At 45.3% G+C, this 23,063-nt stretch overlaps 2 protein-coding genes and 1 long non-coding RNA gene across 9 annotated transcripts in view; 1 reads left to right on the top strand and 2 right to left on the bottom strand.

The window, feature by feature from the left end:
- Positions 1-12,583, bottom strand: part of SMIM19 (small integral membrane protein 19) — a 27,824-nt gene extending 15,241 nt beyond the window's left edge. For 3 of the 6 annotated variants that reach the window (XM_057370735.1, XM_057370740.1, XM_057370739.1), the window contains exons 1-2: positions 12,377-12,583; positions 12,153-12,277 (exon numbers count right to left, since the gene is read on the bottom strand). In XM_057370735.1, the coding sequence (XP_057226718.1) occupies positions 12,153-12,277; positions 12,377-12,549 (298 nt within the window). In that variant the 5' untranslated portion in view covers positions 12,550-12,583. Of the gene's footprint in view, positions 1-9,358; positions 9,675-10,093; positions 11,008-12,152; positions 12,278-12,376 lie in introns of those variants that run through there. The other 3 variants (XM_057370737.1, XM_057370741.1, XM_057370738.1) reach the window with 2 other exon arrangements.
- LOC130576241 (uncharacterized) lies at positions 9,674-18,768 on the top strand. 2 transcript variants are annotated; one of them, XR_008965647.1, is made up of 4 exons: positions 9,674-9,823; positions 11,661-13,117; positions 14,680-14,754; positions 14,888-18,768. It is a non-coding gene; the product is annotated as an uncharacterized LOC130576241 (long non-coding RNA). The 2 variants fall into 2 exon arrangements; XR_008965648.1 differs by having other exon boundaries at positions 11,661-11,794.
- A 28-nt stretch (positions 18,769-18,796) lies between these two features.
- Positions 18,797-22,997, bottom strand: POMK (protein O-mannose kinase). Its single transcript, XM_057370734.1, has 2 exons — positions 22,412-22,997; positions 18,797-21,896 (listed from the first exon to the last, which is right to left on the bottom strand). The coding sequence occupies exons 1-2, from the start codon at positions 22,697-22,699 to the stop codon at positions 21,123-21,125; spliced, it is 1,062 nt and encodes a 353-aa protein (XP_057226717.1). The 5' UTR covers positions 22,700-22,997; the 3' UTR covers positions 18,797-21,122.
- Positions 22,998-23,063: the final 66 nt, after the last annotated feature.

The following is a 23,063-nucleotide window of genomic DNA, read 5'->3' on the forward strand; positions in this document are numbered from 1 at the left end:
CAGCAATGTAACTACAAAGTAACAAAGGCCTAAGGTATTTTCAAAATGTCATCAAATMTGGCACTGGGGTGGAGGGCACTCGCCTATCTGCTTCTGCCATCCACAAATTGGGACTGAGCAGGCCCAAAGCCAACAGCAGCACTGTTTGGAGTCTGACAACAAAACAGCAAAGGAATGACTCATCTGCAAAATGGAGACACAGCCACCTTGTGTCCAAACATGCAGCCTAAACCATTTGCCTGCCTTACAATTTTGCCTGAATGATGAATGAAGCGGTACACGAGAAATTATTTCTGCAGCCTCCCCAGCCACGAAGCCTTCAGGGCTGATAAGGAGGCACCAAAACCATTCTGCCAGCCAGCTCTCAGTGAAACAGAAGCATGAAAGCAATTTTATCTCTYCCTTTCAGGGTTAAGGCCATCTTTAAATAAACACTAGCATCAAAACCTCTTCATACCAGAAGCAGAGCAGACCCTACATCTTATCAKCTACCATCTAAACTTCTCAGAATTCCACGTCCCATTTAAAATCCTCTTTTCTTCTGCAAAAAACCACTTGACAACACCATGCTCCATACACATGAATCAGAAAGACAGCGTAGTCCTTCACCAACTCCTTCCTGTGAAACAGGGCATCATTTTGGCTGTCTTACAGCAGAAATGAGGCTCAGCTGTAGGGATAGGATCCTACCAGAGCACAGAAAGTCTTGGCTTTGGTTCTTGCACATCACAGTCGAGAAGATAACTGAGCCTTAGACAGTGAAAACAAGAAACCCTCTRAGAGTGCTCTGTGTATTGCAGAAACAATAGGTTTAAAGTAACTGGACAGAAATCTATTTGCTGTGCTRGGACTGTATGTCCAAGAAAAATACATATTCCCTCATTTCTGAACTCTTGATTAAGTCCTTACCCTCAAAAGTGCTTAGAAGGCAACCAGTCCTGAAAGCTCATGCCTCAGTGACCATGTCTGCTACTGAGACGTGCTACTACCCACTCAGGAAAGGTAACATCACAGATTTCGAGAGCTTACAAGCATTCAAAAGCACTAAAGCTGAGGCAGCCACAAATGTCTCACGTYAGGACATCCAGCAGGTGTCCATAAACCATCCAATTATTCTATACCACAGTGATTCTTAATCTCTTATCATGATGATCACTGTATACAAAAAACAGAAACCATAATTTTACTGTTCCATAGTCATCATAATACCATATTTTCTCTGAGCAGCAGAAATTAACTGAGGACAAGTAATTCAATTTATTATTGACATCCTCACTCATTAATCAGATGTCTACAGTCAGCATACACACCGTACAATCTACAAGACATCCAGGCTGCCCACTTTTTCATGCAGAAAGAGAGCTGCAGGAAAAGATTAATAATTGTCAAAAAAGATCTGATGCTGGCTGCCACCTGAAACAACCAAGGAATTTTCAGTTTTCTTTTGAAGAGACAATTTACTGGCAGGCTGGTACTTCTAACTTTGATCTTCCTTCCTTCCAACACCAGCAGAAGCTCAGTAACAGAAGTTCTGAAGCTTTGTAGCTCAGTAACAAAACACAGAAACCTCCCAGAATGTTAACTCAATTACAGTATTTTGGCAAGGAAGCCWTCCCTTTATACCTTGGGGAAAGTCTTAAAAGATTAAACAGTGAATGTTTTAAAAACACACATGCCTCAATTACTTGGTGTAACTCTTCATGCACCTAATCGCTTTAAGAGAAAAAATATTCCACAGCAACTTGCTTGCAAGACTGACATTGTTCCTTGTTTCCCAAGAAAAACAATGGTTATATAAGCACACTGGTTGTCCCATGCACAGACATGCAAACTATAAGGCCAATTTCCAACCTAATCTCATTCAAARGCATAGAGATTTGACAGGTGCTCAATTCCTACAGCAGACTGGGAAAGTAAGTAACCAAGGCAGCCCCCTGAGCAACACGTCTGGYTCACAAACATCAGGGAGACAGCACGTTGTGATTAAATATACCCAAGAACTACAAGGCAGTGAGAAGCTGCTCAGGCACTCTATTGTTGGGAAAATCAGGGATGCTAACAGTACTGCTGTGTAATGGTAAGAGAGGAAGAAGGAAAGATATTTAAGGTACCACAGTGCCACCAAAACCAAGAAAGCTGCAGGAAAGTCTCACCGTCACTAGTTCAGCTGCTCAAAGAGCTACCTTTGAATTTATGGAGCAACACTGCAATGCCTTATGAGCCCATCACATCTTCCATCTCCGTGTGGGCTGCTGTTGACATGTCAGCAGGCAATTCTCAGGATTCATTAAAGGCACTTGGACAACAGTTGTCCTGCTTCACCAATGAGARTCTGGAAAAGCAGACATACACTGCAGCACAGGTGGCCAGAGAAAACCCTAAAAAAAATAGAGTTCTCAAACCCTTTCAACAAGATCCTACCCAGGCAGTGTAAGCAAAGCATTGCCACGACAGGCCAGGTTGCTGGTCYATTTGTTTGTGAATCCTGCCTCCAGTGATCAGGACCAGATGCTTTAGAAGGTGGAACAGCTCAGGTAGTGAACAATGATGTAATTCACCCAAAAGGGAAATTCCTTCCTGACCTCATCAATTAGCATGAAGGTTTATGTGCTTAATTTATTTTTAATCCTATTTACTGCAACTCTGGACATTGTCTTTATATATATAAGGCCCCAAGTCTGCTTGGAATCCAACTAAACTTTTGCCCTTGGTAATATGGTGTGGTGTATTCATGCCAACTTCAAATGTAATGATTTTCAATGTCATTTAAAYATCCCTTTGTTCTTGCACTATGGAAACTAGCAGAGCCATTAACCACCTCTGCTCCCCTTCCAAGAGSTCCAGCCTGCCTTGCACCAGAAATTGCCATGCCATACTATGCCCTGCGACAGAGCAGGAGCATAATCTGAGGATCTTTAAGGCAACAATGGAGCAGCTTCTATCAGATATCTAGCAACATTTCTTTAAGCTACATTTCTGGGATCAGCAGGAAAGTTGGCAGTTCCATGAAGACTTCAGCAGGCCCTACCCTTTTCTAGATCTTGCAAGCTCACTTTTATGATGTTTTCCAATCCGTAACTGCCACCCTTAATTATAAGCAAGATGTTTTGCTCTGTGTTGTGCTCTCTGAACCCTCCCTTAAAKATTCTGATAAATTTACTCACAAAAGAATAGACAAGAAGCATACTATGCTGGGCTTTTTAAGGCTGTACAGGAATCTCTCTGAACAAAGAACTACCCTCTCATCTCTGTGCCTGAACAAAGAACAACGAAGTCCAACCACACAACACCAATCCCATTTTGCTCTCAGCTGATGTTCTTGCGGGCTGCAGGTTCCCCTGTGCAATAACTGTAGCCGATGTTGCTACTTTTGTTCCTTATGGATGAGCTCATATCCATCATGATCATTATGCCAAGTACTCACTGAAGTTCCAGTGCTCTTGGCTGTTTCTGCTCACAGAACATTTGCAACATGCATCAAAGGTRTAAAGACACACCTTCATTCAATAAAAGTTTGGGGGGTGGGAAATTTATATATGCAAGCAGCAGACAAGAAAGGGAGACTCTTAAAACACACTTGAAGTTCTGGAACCTCTTGTCTCCCAGAAATATAGTCCTGCTTTCAATCATTACTTGGGCTGCATTTTCTTCTCTAAGCCTTTGAAGCTAAAACTCTGRACTCCAGGCCACAGGTTTAGTCCCAAAATCTTCAGGAGAGAAAGAGAGAAAGGCTGGTATCTCACGGGAAGATGGCCCCCCAAGGAGATGACAGAGTTTTTACAGCATCTGTGAGAAATACCACACAGTCATCACTGTTTACCACAAACGTTGTGATTACGGGCTTGGAACTGCTAAGTTATGGCAAGAGAATACTTCTGTGCCTCAACCCAAAGAAAATTACACCATTTCATCCCTCTTTGGAACAACCTTCAGGCAAGCAGGAGGTTGAGAGAAAAAGCCTGTTCCAGATTATCGTCCAGAAACAAATGGAGTTCTTTTATGTTCAAAACAGCACTAAAAGAACTGGTAACGCATCACTTAGTCAACAGTTGCTTCATAAAATAATACAAACACATGCAATTTCTTTCTCTACTTGAGTATCAGAGACTGATTAGTCAATAAAGTATAGGTCTCATAATGGCAGTAAAATTGTCCCACGCCGTATTTCTCAAAGCCCTCTCCAYGGTGTTACAGTCTTAGAAACTCTGTTTAAGAGTAACAATCTTTAYACTTTCTTTCCAAGAGGCCATAAACCTTTTCCTGTTCCTGTGTCTCACATGTGTAAAGACAAGAAAYTGAGCTGAGTACTTGTACAGTGTTCTTAGGCAATGCTCAAACAGTGGTCCAAGCCACAAGGTTCGGAGCACTGCCATACCAGCATGGCCAGGACCTCTGATCAGCCATCGAGTGGTTTGCCTTTGGCATTTCAGAATGTGCTGAGGTTGAAAGGGAAGACAGTAATGATACAGAACAATTCTCCCATCAGCAGTGGCAAAAGCAATCTCAGAGGCACAGAGTGCAATGCTCTCACCACTTTGGGGTCACTACAGACTATGAAATCAAGAAGAAGTGATATTTTCTGTTTGTCACACACAGGAACGGATTTTGGGTAAGGAAAATTTTTTAATGGACTCGACTAAGGTATTTTTGGTTGCTAGAATTCTCAATCTGTTGTGATAAAATTAGCTTTAAATAAATGTACAAWACAAGCAGTACATACTTTGCCTAAGAAAAAAATCCCGCTGGCCACTCGCAGATCATGTGAACTCAGTTATTTAGCTGAGCTAAAAACATCAATTATTCCGAGCCTTATCTGACTGTAGATTTGGATCTGTTTAACAACAACATTGCCACAGATAAAAACGCATGACAATCCACAGCTCTTTACTAAAGCAAGGAAAAGCTCCTGCAAACAATGGTTGCTGCCATTTAACAACAGTCATGAAGAAAAGAGGTAAGAGTGAAAAATCTGCACCTCTGCTTCTATCCTTCAGAGCTTTCTTTCCCTGAAAAGAAAAAGCAAGTCTTCCTCCTCTGACAGTCAACTCTTCCTTCCATATCACAGCACAAAGGAATGGGTAGCCTTCAGCTATCAGTCCCTATTGTCCACAATGAAGGTGATATTCTTACTTCTTCCCCCCTACAAGGGTTTCATCAATCAGTAGAAGTTCTGCTCTGTTCTTTCAACCAGTGTCACAGAACCTGGCTCTGTMCTGCTTATCACCATGATCCAAGCAACAGCAAAATAGTGGTTCAAACATACCTAGTACTCGGCACTGGGTAAAGTTCACAGCAGCTGTTTTGAGTCCCAGAAAGACATCTGAGAGAAGCACCATAAATAACGACATCACATGGAGTCTCCCATTGCACAACCCACATACATCTTTCSTGCTCAGGAATTTACGCCTCACACCCTATGCTGTCAGTCAAGAGCATATTACAAACGATGTTTCCAAGATGATCCAGAGGATATTTTGGAAAGTAATACAGCCCTCCTGTTGGCTGAATCTTTTCAAAATACCAGTTCTACTCCATTACGAAAAAGACAAATGTTTCTATTATCAAAACCATGGTCTTTCTCAGGAGCAAGCTGTAGGTCCACGTGTGCATTTTATGCATCATGGATGTCCAAAACCAGTTCCAGCAAGTCTGACAGCCAAGCAGAAACTGAAGGGGACTACTCCTTTGCAGACTCAGGATATAAGTTCTTCTTCAGATATGCAAATGTAAAAAGCATGTTCTCCGACTACAGTTTTCAGTAAATCCCAAATGTGAACAGCCCCTTTTCAAGATAAATTTGTTTTACTGCTAGATTAAAATTAAACCAAATTCTCTTAAAACACCTCATTCCTAGGCATCTGCAAGGAGACAACCACTCTTCAAAGCAGTGCCTAGGTATAAGTGAGAAAGAAGATATATAACTATTTTATAAAAATGAGATTTTTTTCCTGGAGTTTTGCCACAAATTGCCTTCGAGGGCTTGGTTCAGAAATTCCAAAGTTAGTTTATTGTTTTTCTTATTGAGAACTAATTCCTTTTAGCAATTCTGTTAATCTTGGAGTTTGAAGTTATTTTTATTAAAGTAACGCCCAGAGTTTAGATATTCCGTAAAAAGATCAGGAATTATTATTATTAAAGTAACACCCAAAGCTTAGACATTCCTTGCAAAAATAAGGCAAAATATCTTCATTCTTAAAAAGGCTCTCAGTCTTTTCAACACAAACACAGATTTCACTGAGCAAACTGAGCACTGAGAAGTTTTATCAGCCATTTTTTTTATCTGAGTTAGGGAAAAAGTAATTAAGGCAGGATTTTACTGCCTTAAAAAATCTTGAGCTTTTTGCTCCTAATAAAACCATGTGCCTTTTTTCTTCCTCTCTTCTTGCCTTCTGTTATGGAAGAAGCAGCACGGATTTCCATTCCCTGATGTTAGATTTCTCATGAGACATTTGTGCTGGCTTTGGGGTGTACTGCCAGCTACTSAGGTAGCAGAGAGTCCCGTCCACTCAGGTAATGCCAATTTCTGATGGTGCTTCTTAAGACTACAAAAAACTGCAGTACAGCCCTTAACTCTTTTGCCACAACAKAAGTGGGGCTGCAAAGTAAAGGATCTTACCTCCATTCCCGAGGGCCTGAGGCACTGAAACCTTCTGCTCTTCAGTGGCAGCTCTGTCTCAAGGACAAGATCAAGTGCTRCCTTTTTGTTTGACTAACTACTTTAATAAGCAACACCCAGGTTCCTWACCGTGACTAAAGCACAATTTAAGTGTTTGGAGGGGAAAGAGAACGCCTTTTGATCACTACTTCTGATCTAGAGCATAAGCAACCATGACTAAAGACTCCACTTCGTCAGCAAGCCTACTCCAAACACTGTTGCTCTTTAGGCATAACAGGCCAAAGACATCATGGATTTAATAACACGTTTTTTAACAAGGTGCTGCTTCCCTGTTGAAGAAGGCATGCAATGACAACTTTCAATCTCTTTAATGTAGAAATTAGGGCTGGGGCACAATCTTTTCAATTCCTCCAAAAGAGATGTTAAGTTGCAACATACCCACCTTTCTCTCTGCAGCGTGTATAATTTCAGCTTGCTCAACAGCAGCGGCACTCCTGAGTTCAGGAGGACTTTAAAAGGAGCGATTAAGCTCACGGAAGTAAGCTAACATGAATAAACTGCCCAGGCAACAGAAACATTCCAGAGCCCTGTGCTGTCACCAGGCTTTTGGCCAATGCTGCTTAATCATATATGCAAAACATAAATTACAGGAAGATTCATCACTGGTTAGAATATTCTCAATTAATAATTGTGCATTGCATTGAATAAGCTTTCCGGCAAACTGTCCTCAGACAAAAGCACTGGGATATTCTCCCCATTTTCTRAGCTTCTACTGGCACCAGCAGCACAAGTGGTAGAGCAAAGGCTTCCTCTCTGGGTCTCCTCAATCGATCAGTCAGCTTTGGAAGGGAAGTTCGACAGCAAGTTTAGGACCACGGGAGCTTCACACTGCTGATATTCCTGACTCCTATGGCTGGCTACAAGGTATCCTGGCAGCTGCTGCAGGATCCGTTCTCATCTGGGCTCAGCCTGAACATACCGGTTCATACTATCCGGGCGTGTAACACCRAACTGAAATGCAAAATGCTTGTGGCACGGAGGAGGATATTTTCACTACAAGGCMCACAGAGTTTAAGATATCTTCTTGAAACACAGACACACTCACAGCTTAAATATTTAARACCCTCTTGAGCCTTGTCATAGAATTTATACAGCTCTATCCAAAAACCTTTGATCTTCTGTGCAGCGATGAGTAAAAAACCTAGCCAGCCACATTTTGGTTACAAGGAGAGAGATGACTTTTCCACCRCTTCACAGAAGATTATAGTTTTCACATAAGATTATAGAGTCATGGTTGCAACGSCATCTGAAGACTGCATTTACAAAGAACAAAGGTCTGATGTTCAGCAGCTCACACGGAGACAAAAGAGTGGTCAGATTCACAGAAACATTGTARTTATAATCGAGAGCAACTTGTTAATGATTTTCTGGGGTTTCTTACAGATGTAACGTTTTAACTGCTTAGAAAGCCTTCCCTCACATGCTTCATGTGATCAGACACCACTAAATCTACACATCATAACAGCTTTTTAGACAGTATTGGTTAAGCTAGAAAAGAGTTCCCCCTGTACAGCATTCTCAAAAACACACGCAATAGAAGATAACTTTGGCCCAATTTTTGTTAAGGTCATAAAGTTGCCCCATCCAAAACATCTACAATTCTGCATGAACAAAGTTCCAAGAGAGTTTGAGAATTCGTCCCCATGCATGCCTATAAGCCTGAAAAATAAATCTATTGTCTCTCCACTCTATCTRCCTTTGCTTTTAAGGACTAATTTTTTACTACATGCAGAATTGTGAATTAACAGGTAAAAATCTGCAGAAATCTGAGGTAAAATTTCAAAAGCTGACTACACCTCTCACCCCAACACATATTTGTACTGTAGCACTGAAATATGAACCCCCTGCAGAACAGGGTAYAGTTTCACCGGGACAGAACTTCAGTGGTTGCATTAGCCAGGAAAACAAACCACAACCTGCCCTTCGCTCATGGCTCAAGCAGCATTCTTCAAATACCCTAACACATGCAAAAGGCACGCACCCTGAAAAACCTTTTGCTTTTGGAAATTCTCTTACAAGCTTTTTGTTATAGGCAAGTAAGTTTGTGAAATGCTCGGGCCACTGCCTCAGGTCCATGAATACAAACGAAGCCGCACGCTGCTCCAGATTTCTAAGCCCTTCACGCTGCTTTCAGCTAAGCTGAAAGACAGACTGCGAAATTATTATCTGCAGCCCGAAAGAAGGCTGTGCTGGGAAAGCTGGGAGGTGCGGGTTCATTCTGACATGCTGCTCCATTGAAGCGAAAAGAGCCGCACCGGGCGGCTGCGGCGGGCAGCGGCGCCGGCAGAGATGCGCCATTGGAAAAGCTCCRTTCCCTGCCTGCCCGCCCGGGTGGGCAGGGCCGGTGGGAAGGAGGGAGGGCTCAGCCGTCCGGACAGCCACGAGACCCCGTGCCGGGACATCGCTGCGGCGCCCGCGGGGCGAACCGGGGGTACGGGACACGCGGGGAGCGCTCCCGCGGAGGATGGAGCGGAGAGCCCGCCCGGCCCGGCGGCGGCACGCAGCCCGCCCGCGGAGATGCGGCCGGACCCGGACACCCCTTCTCCGCCCCCGACCGTGCTTTCTCCTCGGGCGGCCCCTTCCCGCCTCGCCACGGCTCCCGGCGAGGCGACCCCTCCCCTCCCCTCGGCGCGGACGGGGCACGGGGGGCGGCGGGGGCGAGGGCGGCGCGGCCCCACTCACCGCCCGGCGGGCGCCTCCGGCCTCCGAGCAGCAGCGGCGGCAGCACCGGCGGCAGCGGCAGCGGCGGCAGCAGCGGCGGCAGCGGCAGCGGCACCCGGCGCGTCCCGGAGACGGAAGCGCGGGAGGAAGTGAGGTCGCGCCGAGGGGAAGCGGCGCAGTTCCGGGGGGAGAAGGGGGATGCGGAGCGGGGGATTCTCCCGCGCYCGGGGCTCTGTGCCTCGTAAACCCCGCTGAGTGACGGGGACGCGGTGCGGAGCCGGGATATCGCACGGCCAGAGTAACGCGGGAAAGACATGGCAGTGGCAGCCCCGGGGCTCTCCGCTCTCCCCGCTCTCCGTGGCCCCCGGCCCCACGGAGCGACCCTGCTGTTTTCCGCGGTTTACACGCGAGGAAGCTGTCACGGGGGGCCAACCTTCACCCAAAGGTGCCTTTTTATGGGGCAAACCCACTGAACCTTCTGCCACTGTAAGTTCGGCCGAGTTCACGTTTTACAGCCCCTACAGATATTGAAGTACAGATTATTTCAATCCGCTAACATCCGGTGCTCAAAGCCTATCTCATATTCATTCTTCATATCTAAATGGAACCGCAGTGCTGCTCACCACTGCTCCAAGACTTCAACACAGAACAGGAGAAAACTCCTGGACATACACTCCCAGCGCTGTGCTGTTTGTTCATCACTTGGCCAACTCAAGTTGTGTAACCTTAGGWATTACAGCATGATACATCTTCAAGTAGTTTTCATGATTAGATGCTTTTATTTAGAAGTAAGTGCTGCAGAACCCTTTTAATTCACTGATGTTGAGATTTACCTAGAAAGAAAAATTAACTGCAGTGTGAARTCTCTTCTGGATAAGCTGTGACCTGCTTATACAGATTTTTATAGACAGAGTATTCTTTACAGCAATCTGACTAGATTARGCTAACCACCTTGCTATTAACATTACAGTAGTGGCTTTAAGTGTCTTCTACTCGTGTAGTTCACTGTGTACTTCTCAAAGTTTCTCCAGGAAAGGTTCACAGTACTGCATACACAACTCCCAAATACAAAGAGAGCAGAACTTTTCTGCACTACCACTATCAGCACTCCGGGCTCTCAAAGCTGTTCACCTTCACCAGGCAGTAAGRCCACAGTGCCTTCATTCACACTTATTGACTGTATTCAGCAAATTTGACAACTCATGATGAAGGAACACAAGGGTTTCCAGGCAGATTGGTACTGCCTTGCTTTCTCTAGGGTGCTGTTGCCAGAGAAGGTAGGAGCTGATTTCCAAGGTGCTAGCAGAGAGAAATAATTTAAGACATTGGTAAGACTGCACTTCCCTACCCGCAGGTTTCTCTGAGCAGGTCTGTCCTGTGCTGGGTGCTTTCATGCTGAATGTTCCAGTAGGCAGGCACTCTGTTTACCTCACAAAGGCTCAGAGAAAAGCTACTWAGAACAAAGTTTTAGGGACAGTCCCCTTCCTTTCCCCCTTGCCTTCAGCTATGTATCAATTAAAAAGCATTGAAAATAGCTCCACATTGACTCTTAAAATCAGCACTGGATATATATCCTGAGTTCCTACAGAACTGTGGGCTTCACTCCACTGAGAGCTGTACGCTTTCAGTCTGTTTTGGTGGCTGCTGCTGCTGCTGTTCATACTTCCTTGCTGAAAAAAAGAAACACCAATCAACACCAATATACCATTTATTATATATTATTATTACTATTACTATGTATTGTATATACACATATATATGTATACATATGTGTATATATATGTATACACGTATAACTATGACAACCATCAACAAGTAGACTTAATATCAGAGAATGTAATTTAAGCCACAGCCACACAAGGGGAAGTTTCAGTCACCATGTGGAACTTCACATTTAGCATGTGGCCTTGCAAATGATCAACAGTAGAGTCATGGAAAAATGTCAGCAAATCAATGGCAGAGAAYTATGATTCCATTCAGGTCCTCTTATTAAAATAAAAATACATAAAATGAAAGGCTCAACTGAACAACTCAACCGTCAACAGGCTGATGTCCACGTTGCTCATCTCCACAATATGTAAGCCACAAGCTAACAATTACATTGACTTCAAAATTAATCTGGTTAGCAAGGCAAAGGGAGACCAAAGACTYGTGTGCAGTGGTACAGACATCAGCAGGCCTTCGACTGCAGAAAGAACATCCAGTTTATTCCTACAGAACGCAATGGCCTGGTGTAAAGAATCTTTACATCAAATCTTTGCATTTAGAAGGTGGTTTCAGATCACTAAGTTGTTTTCTTTTTTCCCCCACTTATTTCCTCTAGGCATACATGTATGGCAGATGTGAAGCAAAGTCAGGTGTTTCTCTGAATTGGACCACTGGAATATCAGGGGCATGGGGCTCTTTCCTGCCTCCATCCTGACCTTCAGCAATAAGATGGGAGCAGCAACAGTGTTGGTACAGTAAAATTCTCATTTATTTTCAACTTATGTGGTTGTATTGCTCATGATTCCACAGTCCTCTCAACTTTTACAAATCCGTCCACGTTTTGACAACATCCAGACGCTCCCAGCTCTTTCAAAGTGTAACATGGGATTCGTTTTGACATTTGCTTTAAGAGAATTGCACAGCGCTCCGTACTTGCCCAAGCAACAGTCCTGCGGCCCTGGCTGCTGCAGAACCCCTGCTCACATGGTGCCACAGGACCAGGCTCTGCCCACCGCACAAGGCTCGAGGCCACCCCTTTAGGAACCCTTTTAGGAAGGGTCCCCAGAMGCCCGCAGGCCCGGGGGAGCCCCTCTTCCCTCTGACTTACCGATGGAGTACATCTCCAGCTGCTGCCGCAGGCGGATCTTCTTCATGCTGTCGTAGAAGTTGGGTTCGGGCGGCGTCTCGGCGGCCGGGGGCAGGGTGAAGATGCGCATAATCCTCCTCTTGTTCCTGCGAGGAGGGGGCAAGGCGGTGAGAGGTGTCGCCCCTCCACGAGGGGGCCCCGCGGGAGCCGCCGCCCCGCCCCGCCCCGCCCGGGCCTCCTCTCACCGCCGCGCGTAGACGAGCAGAGCGAGGCTGGCCAGCACCACCAGCAGGTACACGTTGGTGGCCTCGTTCCACGCCTCGTGCACCGAGTAGTCGATGGCGCCGCCGTCGCCCAGCGCCGCCGAGGATCCGCCGCCGCCGCCCGCCCCGCCGGCCCCCGCCACCACCGCCGCCATGGGGAGCGCGGCCGGCAGGGGCGGCCCCGGCGGCCCCGGGAAGTGACGTCATGGCGGCGCGAGGCGCCATGGCGGGGMGGGCGGGGGTCCTGAGGGGAGCCGGGAATAATGAATGATAGATAATGCTGAGTGTAAAATGCGCCGGTGAACAGTAGTGCTGCTGCTTGCTCAAATGCATAGATAGAAAAAAATCTTGATAGTCGGCGCGCCTGATGTGCAATACTCCACCGAGCACCTGGGTTTGTGCAACTGTAAATGACAGGTTGTAAAAGAGCTCTGACTGAGACCGTCGAGTCCAACCTATGTCCAGACACCACTTTGTCAACCAGACCAGTCTTTCCTTAAACACCTCCAGAGACAGTGACTCCCCCACCTCCCTGGGCACTCCGTTCCAGAGTCAAATCACCCTTTCTGWGAAGAAATCMCTCCTAATGTGCARCCTAAACCTATGCTGRCGCAGCTTARGGCCACCTTAAGGCCTCTTGTCCTGTCACTTACTACCTTGGAGAAAAGGCTGACCCCCGCCTGGCTGCACCCTCCTTTCAGGAATAATCAGTGTCTCTTTCAGGTGTGTGATTACCGGCTTKTCRCATGYTGGGTAACAAATCCAATTTTTCTGSACTGTCTGTGGGRCCCTGGGGCACGTTCCCATACTTTCATTTCCSCTCCAGCTACCAGACCCTTGGAGAGAGGACACGCAGAAGGGATTGCTTCTCTCCAGGGATATGGGCTCAGGGGATATAATGAAGTTTTTTGGTTTTGTGGTGCCAGCATCCAAGAGGAAAGGCACAGATGGRTGTGGGACCAGGAGGAGTGTGGAGAAGCTCTAGAAGCTTCTGGCAGKCATGGAGTCACCTCCTGGTGGGTCGGTGCTCATGCAGGGGCAGCAGAATCATGTGGAATGCAGTTCTGCAGTGTGTGGTGTTGAAAGAAAAAGAGGTTCAGACTGTCATGAGCTCTGGCTTTGTACACAGGAACTAAATGTGAAAGTTTAAATTTGTCAAAATAGAGACGTTTCTGAAAGATTTGGGGGTTTTGGTTGGTTTTGTTGGCCTTTTTTTTTTTTTTTTTTTTTTTTTTTTTTTTTTTTTGGAGGGGGGGCGGGTTTATTGTGACACAATGAGAGTTGCTGGATATTCAGATGCTGGAATAACATAGCTTAATCAATGGTCCATGTGCTCCTAATGCCAAAGAGCACAATTCTAGGATTCTGCTAGTGTTTCAGCTGAGAACTGAAGAGTTTTCTGAACTCCATAATGAGACGCAGATAAACTAAGCTGCTCTAACACTCACATGCACACAAACTTTTTTTTTCCCTACTGCCTGATATGGAATGTTTGAGCTACRTGAGAGGTTAGGCGTGCTTTTCACTTGGACCTTCTGCTTGTTTCTATCCACTTCTGCCACTGATACTTCCTTTTACAGTATCTTCCTTCAGATACCAGAACTGTTACAATGTGGACATCAGGGATATGGTTCATGTCCYTCTGCTTAGTGTATATTTGGGRTATGTGCTTGTGTTACAGTTRCCTCTCTTCACTCTTTGTAAGACCWTAAAGGGGGAAAACCCYAGTATTTTTATGGCATGATTTCTCTAACCTATGTCAAACATTCAGAATAACACCTCCTGCGCCTGGGAAATGCTCTGTGCCCTGACTGAGTGTCAGGAGTCTACACATCTCATTTGGATGGCACTTGCTTTGCCACTGTCTCATCAGCCTGGGGAAACTCTGTCCTTTGGGGAGCTGTGTTCTCACTTCAAGAGGTTCCAAGTCTTCCTCTTTCCATTTTTCCATGGTATGGAACAAATTCATTTTCAGAGCCCTTAGATCAGCACATAAAAGAATATGTGTGAAAATGACAATATAAAAAACAAAAWCCTAAGGCACTGTTGTCATGAGAAAAGTTCCTTGCCCCACATGGTGTGGGAAAGGAGGATAGAACAGCAATTAGACATAATTCTAGGTTATTAAATTGGGATGGCACCCATGCACAGAACTGTGGAAACCACTAAGAGAGATAAAAAAAAAGTGACTTACGCAACACGACAAAAGACAGTTAATTAAGCGTGGTTTCACAGGGATTTTAAGCAGTTTCTTGTGAAGTTGAGGCTTTTTATTTGCTTTTTAGTATGTTGAACTTTTCTGCTAACAAGMCTGACAAGAAAGCATTACACATCTTCGGAAGAAAAGTGGAAAAACAAATGTAAGTAACTTCAGTGCTCTTTATATTGCACTACTATCTTTAGACCTCAGCTGAGATCAGGCTCCCTTGTACGAGGAGGAGAGAAGCTGTATTTAAGCTGTAACTAAAGACACTTTTTGTATTAACCCCACAGCTTGCTGTGAACAACCCTGGAAGGGACTGGAACATCCCACGACTCTGCATGCAGCTTCCCATGCAAAGGAAACCAAGGCCTGTATCCACAAAGCATGACCTCAGGTCCTGGAATTTTCTCTGCAGCCTCCAGCACACAGCAACAGACTTTGCCTCACTCAGCCTTGCCTGGTCCACTTGATGTAATGAAATGCTTGATTCAAGACTCTGATAATCCACCCGCCCCCAACCTACAAGACAGGCAGAGACAGGTTTTCTTCCCCATACCCCTCTGATTTTAGTAAATGTGAATCAGTGGGTAAGACAGAGTTAGACTGAGGAGCACATCTGGCACTGCCCTGAGTGTGACAGCYTTGCAAACCTAAGGAAAAGGGGTGATCTTCCCCTTACCAGCCTGTAGAAATAGGAGTTCTGGGGATGCAGACTTTCTGMATGACTTCCTTGAGGAGCCTGGTTCAAACACCAAAGTTTGTKGACTCTTTTGTTTGTAGCCTGTAGGTTAGCTTGTCTGGTACAATTTTATTTCCTTTTATAGCTTGGTCTTTTGTTTCAATCTTAGGCTCCTACAGCATATTCAGAAGTGGGAAAGAAAGCAACTCTTGAATTTGGCCAGAGTGTAGTCAGGCCTCTGTGTGTGAGAAATTGTGTTACCTGTTGGTATAGATTATGTAGCATGTTTATTTGTGGCTTGGATGAGGTGTGATGGGTGTGTGCTGTTCATGCATGAGGACATAAGTTGTTTTATATTTTCTTATCTAAAGCTGAGTGTAGGCAAAAGACTGTCATTTTGTGCTGTGCCTTGTAACATCTGACCCGCAGAATCCTGGCCTATGATCAAAGCATGTAGGCACCAAACTAATAATATGTAATAATAATACATGGCACTGGCATAAACTAAACATAGGTAATGGAGACCCAAGCTTAGGGGCTAAATTTTCAACATTACAGGCACGTACACTGTGGGGGTTTCAGTTTGAGTTAGACACAACACTCCATGCCTCCGCCATCCCAGGAATGAGCTCTTTGGGAGAAAAACACATAAAAATCCCAACCTTAACAGAAGTGGAGACTTTGTTCATTCCACAAAGAAATCCAGAGTGTACTTGATAAAAGTACCATCTTTGGTGTCATAGATTTATCAAGAGAATTGTTTAAGAGGGTCTTCCAGCTCTACAGGGAAAGAATTCACTTTCCAAAGGTCATTAGCATCCAGCAACTACTAGAAAATTGACTGAGAGCTACTGAATGCTATCAGTTTTTAAAATCCAGTTACTGCATATCCAAAATGTGAATGCTGAAACAGTAAGCTTGGTCTTTTGAAAATTATGGCCAAAGAATCTGTGTGTGTGTGTAATTTTTAATGGATTTTGAGTTAGCCAGAGTTAAACAGAATCAAAAATTGCTGAGACAAAAATATCATTGTAATGTAAATAAATTCACCATTTAATCCTGATAAATACTGGATTATAGACTTCTGAACAGAGATTGACAATTATTGGAAATCATGTGATCATCTCAAGTATACAGTGTCTCAATTAAAATAAAACCACAAAATCCTTTTTCTTTTTTAAAAGTACCATCTAGCATGTAATTTATTTGGTTGGACTCTACAAATGTACACATTATATCATGSTAGAAGAACTCGAGAACCACTTTTTTCTTGTTCCCAGGGTCTCTTGACTGTTGGTAAGACWTAACAGTCATAATGATAGAATCGGTTTACAGTTGCATATTCTGCCAAATACCTCACAAATTATATTTGGCAAACAGCACTGCCTCTGTTTCACAAAGATAATGATCTGATGTTTTGTTTATGTGGCACCAAAGGAAAATATTATTTTAGAGCTTGTGACAGAATTTCAAAAAGTTTGTGTGGTATTCTAAACTTCTGATACATTTTAAAGTTACCGCTCTATTAAATATAGAGCAACATAGATTTTCAAACTATCCTGCAAAAAAGAAAAAAAAATCAAACAAATGTTCAGTTAAATACATTGTGTCCATTTTACTTCCTCAGCGTTTACCCAGACCTAGGTARGAGCTGGGGTAGATATTCATGTGCTACTTTTTAAATCTGATGGTGTCAAACATACAGATGCGCTGCCATAAAGGCTGCTCACCCCTAYAGGATTTAGTGTTATAGGAGTCCTTTTAGGATGTAGTCTGAAGTCCATAGCGCAAAATGGGAAATGCTACATCAGACTTGACTCCCCAGAAGAGTGCAGCCAGCATGCAGTTTGGGAAGGAAAACAGCACAACCTTGACAGTGCTATTCCTTGGATGGCTCCAAGGAAATAATGAAAGGAGCAGTGGGTTTGAACTGAATGTCAAACTCTGCTCTGAGACAGGCAGTTTCCATTCTGTAACTGGTGGTACAAACCCACCTGGTAAGGGCTCAACTTCAGTGGGAAATCCACTGGGAATTTGTTTTGGCAACATCACTGGACCAAGGCAGTGAGCCCTGACACAGCTGACACCTGCAGCCAGACTGTCAGCAGGCTCAGCTCCATGCCCTAGGTCTCCTGGTGTCCTCCGCTGTTAGCACAGCAGTGTCCCACCAGAGTTCAGTCTGGGAACCAGGTGCTATTTCCTGAGTCTGAGTCTGGCAGACCATTTCTGCTTTGATTCTTTGTCTAGCAGTTGGTTGGTTGGGGGTGGGTGCAGTATGCTGTGGGACTCCTGCAGGGATGGCAGAGGAGGCATTGCCCAAAAGGGAAGGGCAAGGTGGTTACACAGACCTCAGCAAAAGAATTGTCCTGTCCCTTGGAAAGGGGCCAGACCCAGGGCCTCCATCTTGGTGATAACAGCAAACAAAAGCCCTGGAACGACTGGGATCATATCTGCCTTGGCACTGACTACCTAGGGTGGTTTGGGGAACCTCCTCTGAAGTTTTCTGTAGCTGTCCTTCTTGTCCTTCTCCATCTTTGTGCAGTTTCTTTGACTGGACATTTAGGATGGAAGAACAGTAATACAAAAGGACACATGGCAATGACCATTCCTAGAGAAGCAACTTTTGTGGGAAAGGACAGGGAATGTGGTATACTTTATCTGAGCCTGAGATAAGAACCAGCAGCTGTTGTTGAGGTTAGCCAGAGCTGTGGCAGAGGTCTTAGCAAGKGAGGTCATGCCCATTGTTCTAGAGCTGGTTGGGGAGCAAGTGAGTAGAGAGGGGCTTGCAGGCTCCCAGCTGTGAGCAGGCCTCTTCCTGACCTTCATCTTTTGATGCTTTCCACAAGACATACAAAAGCTGCTTGTACTGAGGCAGCAAAGTCCTTGAATGTTTATCAAAGTTGGTTTTAATTGGTGGTAAAGACTGAAATACCCAGAAAAGAGATTTGGAGAGAGGGGAGAGTACTGCATGTGGGACTGTCCTGCTTCTTTTCCCGCTCTCTGTGTTTCCTTGCCTCTTCTCTTTAAGGGAAAAGAAGCTGAAAATTTGGGAAGGACTGGATTAATGCAATCATGAGATGCAGAAGGAGTTAGCAGGGAAGAACAGAAAGATGCATAGGGTACAAATGTCTGATTTTACTGAAAGACTGGAAAGAGCTGGCACACAAACTTGGTTTTGGTCTTGCCAGGCTGAGATAGAAATGGAGAGTAAAGTACACAAATACCATGAGCAAGCTAAAAGGGAAGTGGTATGTGTGGCATGTGTGGCTAATACGACAACCCTTGTATCTATCTGTCTTGTTCCTTCAGACTCACTAATGCAAACACGATGAGATTTATGGAATTTTGCAAAATTCTAAAATACTGTCTGCAAGGCCAGATTCTCGCTATGTTTGGGCTTAAGAGCCAGCTGTTAATAACTAATGCTAGACTGACCATGCTGCCATCTAGTGTTTCCTAGTGGACAGAAACATCCCAAAAAAAGAAACTGCAGCTCCATAATGTTGTATTCAGAACAAATCTGATTTATTCCTGCTGAAATACAACGCTGGACAACACACAAGCTGGAGAGGGCATGGGGAAGAGATGTGGAGAACCCATTGCTCAGAGTGAATGTTTAGGGACATGTCTTTTCCTAAAAAAATTTGCAACTGTTTCATCCAGGAACAGAGAGAGTCATCTCCATGGCAAGGTAATTATGCAAAACCAGAATTTTTCCTCACTTTTTCCACTCTGTGAAATTAGTATGGCTATTTGCAAGCTGCAACAGTACACAACAGAGCAAGAACCCCAGCAGAAGCTCGTGTTAACCCAGGAGACCAGCACAAGATRGTTGTCAGGTTCTTCTTGTCTGTCCTTGCTACACTCACAAAAACCCCTCATGGGATGGTTATTCACAGTCATCAGATGCTGATTTTCCTTTCAAGTATACATGATGGCTAATGAAAGGTAAYGAGTTACTGTGGGGGGAACATGCAAAAGATGTGCAAAAGATTTGACTGTTGGCCCTTTAAAGCCCGATCCCGATCCCTGGCTTCAAGGAGCTGTAACAGGAGACTTTTCCAACTGTTGCACGTCCTGTATTCATGCTGGAACTGGAGAACTCTAACCCTAACAATAACAAGTCAAGAGTTCATGGGCTGGATGACGCACTTAAAACAGAGCATTCCTTTTCCCCAGGCTTCTTTTAGGTGTTTCAAGTCAAAGTCCAAAACAAACCTGAAGCATCCAAAATCACTGCTTTCTTTTGGAGACCCTGACTTCTGGGCTTTGCCTCCTGACAACCTGAGCAGGAAAGCTGCAAGGAAGGACTGACAAGTGAAAAATGGCAGAATTCATCAAATTTAAGAAAACAGACTGCCCAGAGGGGAAGGAAAGGCATAATCAGCAGCTTTTAAAGGGCTCCTGGTGCCATTGTATAGTATCAGATATGAATTTACTAATTTGCAGGAAAGATTTCCCATTTATAATAAAATTCTGATCCCAGGATTTAAACATATAYACATGAACTGACTGCATGTTCTCAGGGCAGTCATAACATGGCTTGGTTAGGTGAAGAGGAATAGCAGCACAGAAAAGAACAGAACCAAACTCTTCAGCAAAAAGGACAATGTATTTTTCTGCTTACAAACCACCTCTCAAATCAAAACATGAAAGTTGTCTCTTAAGTCTTTCAGAGATTTAGTCCAGAGCACAGAAAGCCCTCAGGCGGACAATGGCAGAGTCCATGTTTCTCATTCATATTATTCCTGTTTTTTCACCAAGGGAACAACTACATCCCAGATCCCAGTCCCATCAATGTGAGCCTACTGCGGGATTAAGGCATCATTATTCTTTCTCTCCAGCTGTTGGTACCAGGCTGTTACACCCCTGCAGGTACCACAAGCTTTTTCCCAACACACTGAAACTGTTTAGCAGCCTTCCTTTATGCTTAGTGGACTTTGAATTCAGACCCAATAGAGTTGTATGCTCTGAATACAGAAATTTTCTTTTCCAAAGCTTGTGTTTAATGCTCACTGCTGTGGAAGTCGCATTCTCTTTCAGCTCTTTGTTCTCCTCTTTTCCACCAAGTCATTTCTGTGGATTACAGAAGAGCAAAGAGACTACAGCTTCATCTCTAAAAAACCCATCTGAGAATACCACAGGACAAAGTCTTGAAAACCAAGAATGGGTGCCTGTAAGCTGACTCTTCAGGATCTGCATCACCTTCTTGCTTCCAAAAGTGGCCACATGTTTGATGGTGTGGGATACAGGGCCCGCAGAACAATGGCTGTACAGCTCCAAAAACAACCCGTGCCCAATGCAGCAGGGAGAGACTTCCACTGGAGCTCTGGCACTGGAGCTCACMAAAATCTGAAGTGAACTGGATTACTTCTTTCTGAGTGACCACTGCTTTTATTCCATGGGAAAGTAGATGAGGGCTTTGTGGATACAATATGCGCCAAAGCCACAGGAATCAGCACGCAGCTTGTGGGGGGCTTGCCATGGTCTCTGCTCTCTAGTTCTCTGCCAACAAATTAAAGTAGACCAATTTTTTTAGCTGTTTTTCTGTAATTTTTAAGATTTTCTTGTGGAATGTTGCAAAAGAAAATTGATCATTTCTTAAGGAACTAATTTCCCCTGCACCCACAAAACTTCTTTTTCTCCCTCCTCCTCTTCCAATGGTACATTAAACATGCCAATGGAAAGCTTGCACAGCTCTAGGATTGGGGGGATGTTTTTTTCTCAGTCAAGAAGTACAAGTTCAGTTGTTCTTTTCAGTTCTGGGGACAGAGATTTTGTCCTTCAGGAAAGCTACATATATAGGAAGAACATCAACTCCAGTATGTTGTTTGCCTCACAATTCACTATAACATTTCTCTAGCACCAGGCATGGCCGCCTCCCGAATAAGCAGAGTTAAAACTTTCCTGTAGGTGTCTAAGACTTCTTGGGCAGAAGGTCGTTCTGCTGGGTCCTTCCTCTTACATGCTGCATGGATGTCAAACAAATGCAGTCGCACAATGTCACTTCCTTCAACATGGCCCAAGAAAAAATCGGAGACATCAGGGATTTTCCAGATGTCTGTTTTCTCATCATARGGAGGCATGAGGTCATCTTCGAATGGCACGTCTTCTCCGTAGGGCCAACGCTGCTCAGGAGCTACAAACTCACCCCGGAGCTCCCGGTGACCGCACTTCACCAGCATGCCAGCGCTCCTGTTCACGASAGGCAGAGCATCCAAATCATTCACCAGAACGTGAAAGTCACTTGTCAGGAGATACTGAGAGAGAACCTTGTCCAGGTCATTCGAGTCGCACATCACTAAGGTGCCCAGAGGGCTGCTGTGCAGGTACCGAATGACGCTCACATAGTCTATGGCGAGCATCAGCCTGCGATGCCACGTGTTCATGCCCTTGTATTTGGGAATGTGCAGAGTTTCATTCAGGCCTCTCAGTGAGCCAAAAGGATGGTACTCAGTGAGGATTGTGAACTCCTGCTCACAGTAGCCAAGCAGCCGGACAACGTGCTTGCTCTGAAGTGCTTTCAGCATCTTCAGTCCATGGAGAAAGTCCTCCTTCAGCTCTGAGTTGGTGAGCTGTGAAAGGACCACTTTCTTCTCCTTCCACTCAGAAAGGAAGACCTGAGAACACACAAGAGACAAGTCATGTGGAGTGGAGAGCCTTTTTCTATGAACCGCTACCAGCTGCTGCTGACCTCTTCCTATAACTGGTTAGTCACAATGGCAAATTACAGTCACCAGGCACGGTCAGCCTTAGGTACAGCCATGTAGCTATCACAGCAAGCCCCTTCTGATGTCATAATTACATCATGATTTCTTAAGTTTTCTTTGGAATGGACAATGTAGATGAATTAAGTCATTGTATATCACCCAAACAGCTGGTCTTACTCTGCCCTGATTGTACCAATTTGTGATTTTGCTTGTGTAGCTGGATGTTGTTTGGTGTCAGAGAGGTGGCCCAGGTCATGCTCTCCTACCTGTTGTGTTCGCCTTATCCCTAGCCATATGGTCCTGGATGCCTACAGTAATTAGCTGCTGGGAGGATAATCATAACAGCAGTACASGCATTAATTAGCCAGCAAACTGGCTAGAAAACTCTTTATCCAGGGGACAGAAGAAAGGAAATCCAAACTCACCTTTTTCACAGCACCTTCACCAACACACTTRAGTTTCCTGACTTCCCTATTTATGGCCTCGCAGGAAAGCCACGGGGTACAATTCTTCACTGCTCCCAATCTGAAGTGCCCAAACGGGCAGAGACCGGGATCCGTATCGACACGTCCCAGAGAGTTGGAAAACTTGTTGAGATACAGGTAGAGAAGGACATTGAGGAGCAGGACGGCCGCAAGCAGCAACGCCAGCGAGATGGATGGCAYCTCTCTGGGAAGAAACTCCCTCCTAACGAAATGTGGTTTCTTTTCCATGGCCGTGCCTTCCGCATCCTCCGTGAAAGATGAAGGCTAAGCAGGACCCTCTTCCCAGTCCGGGGATGAGCTCCTGTACGGCTTTTTCAGCGCCGGTTCTCCAGCCGTCCCGCAGACACGGCGGTCCTGCAGCCTGCGGAGTGAGGCCACGCGTGGCAGCGAGACGTGTTAAAGGCGGCTGCAAGCTCGACGCTCGCCTCGCCGCCCATCCTCCCGGCTTTCCGCGCAGGCGGGCCCGAGCCGCGGCCGGCGCGGGCAGGGACGCTTGACCCCGGAAAACACCGGGAGGAGCGGCAGCGCGGGGTGGTGGCGGCGGCGGCCCCGCCCCGGGGCGGAGAGCGGAGCGCGGCGCGATGGCGGCGGC

Source organism: Malurus melanocephalus, unplaced genomic scaffold (assembly GCF_030028575.1).
Source record: "Malurus melanocephalus ecotype Western Australia unplaced genomic scaffold, MMel_1.1 scaffold_131, whole genome shotgun sequence".
NCBI classification, from domain to species: domain Eukaryota; kingdom Metazoa; phylum Chordata; class Aves; order Passeriformes; family Maluridae; genus Malurus; species Malurus melanocephalus.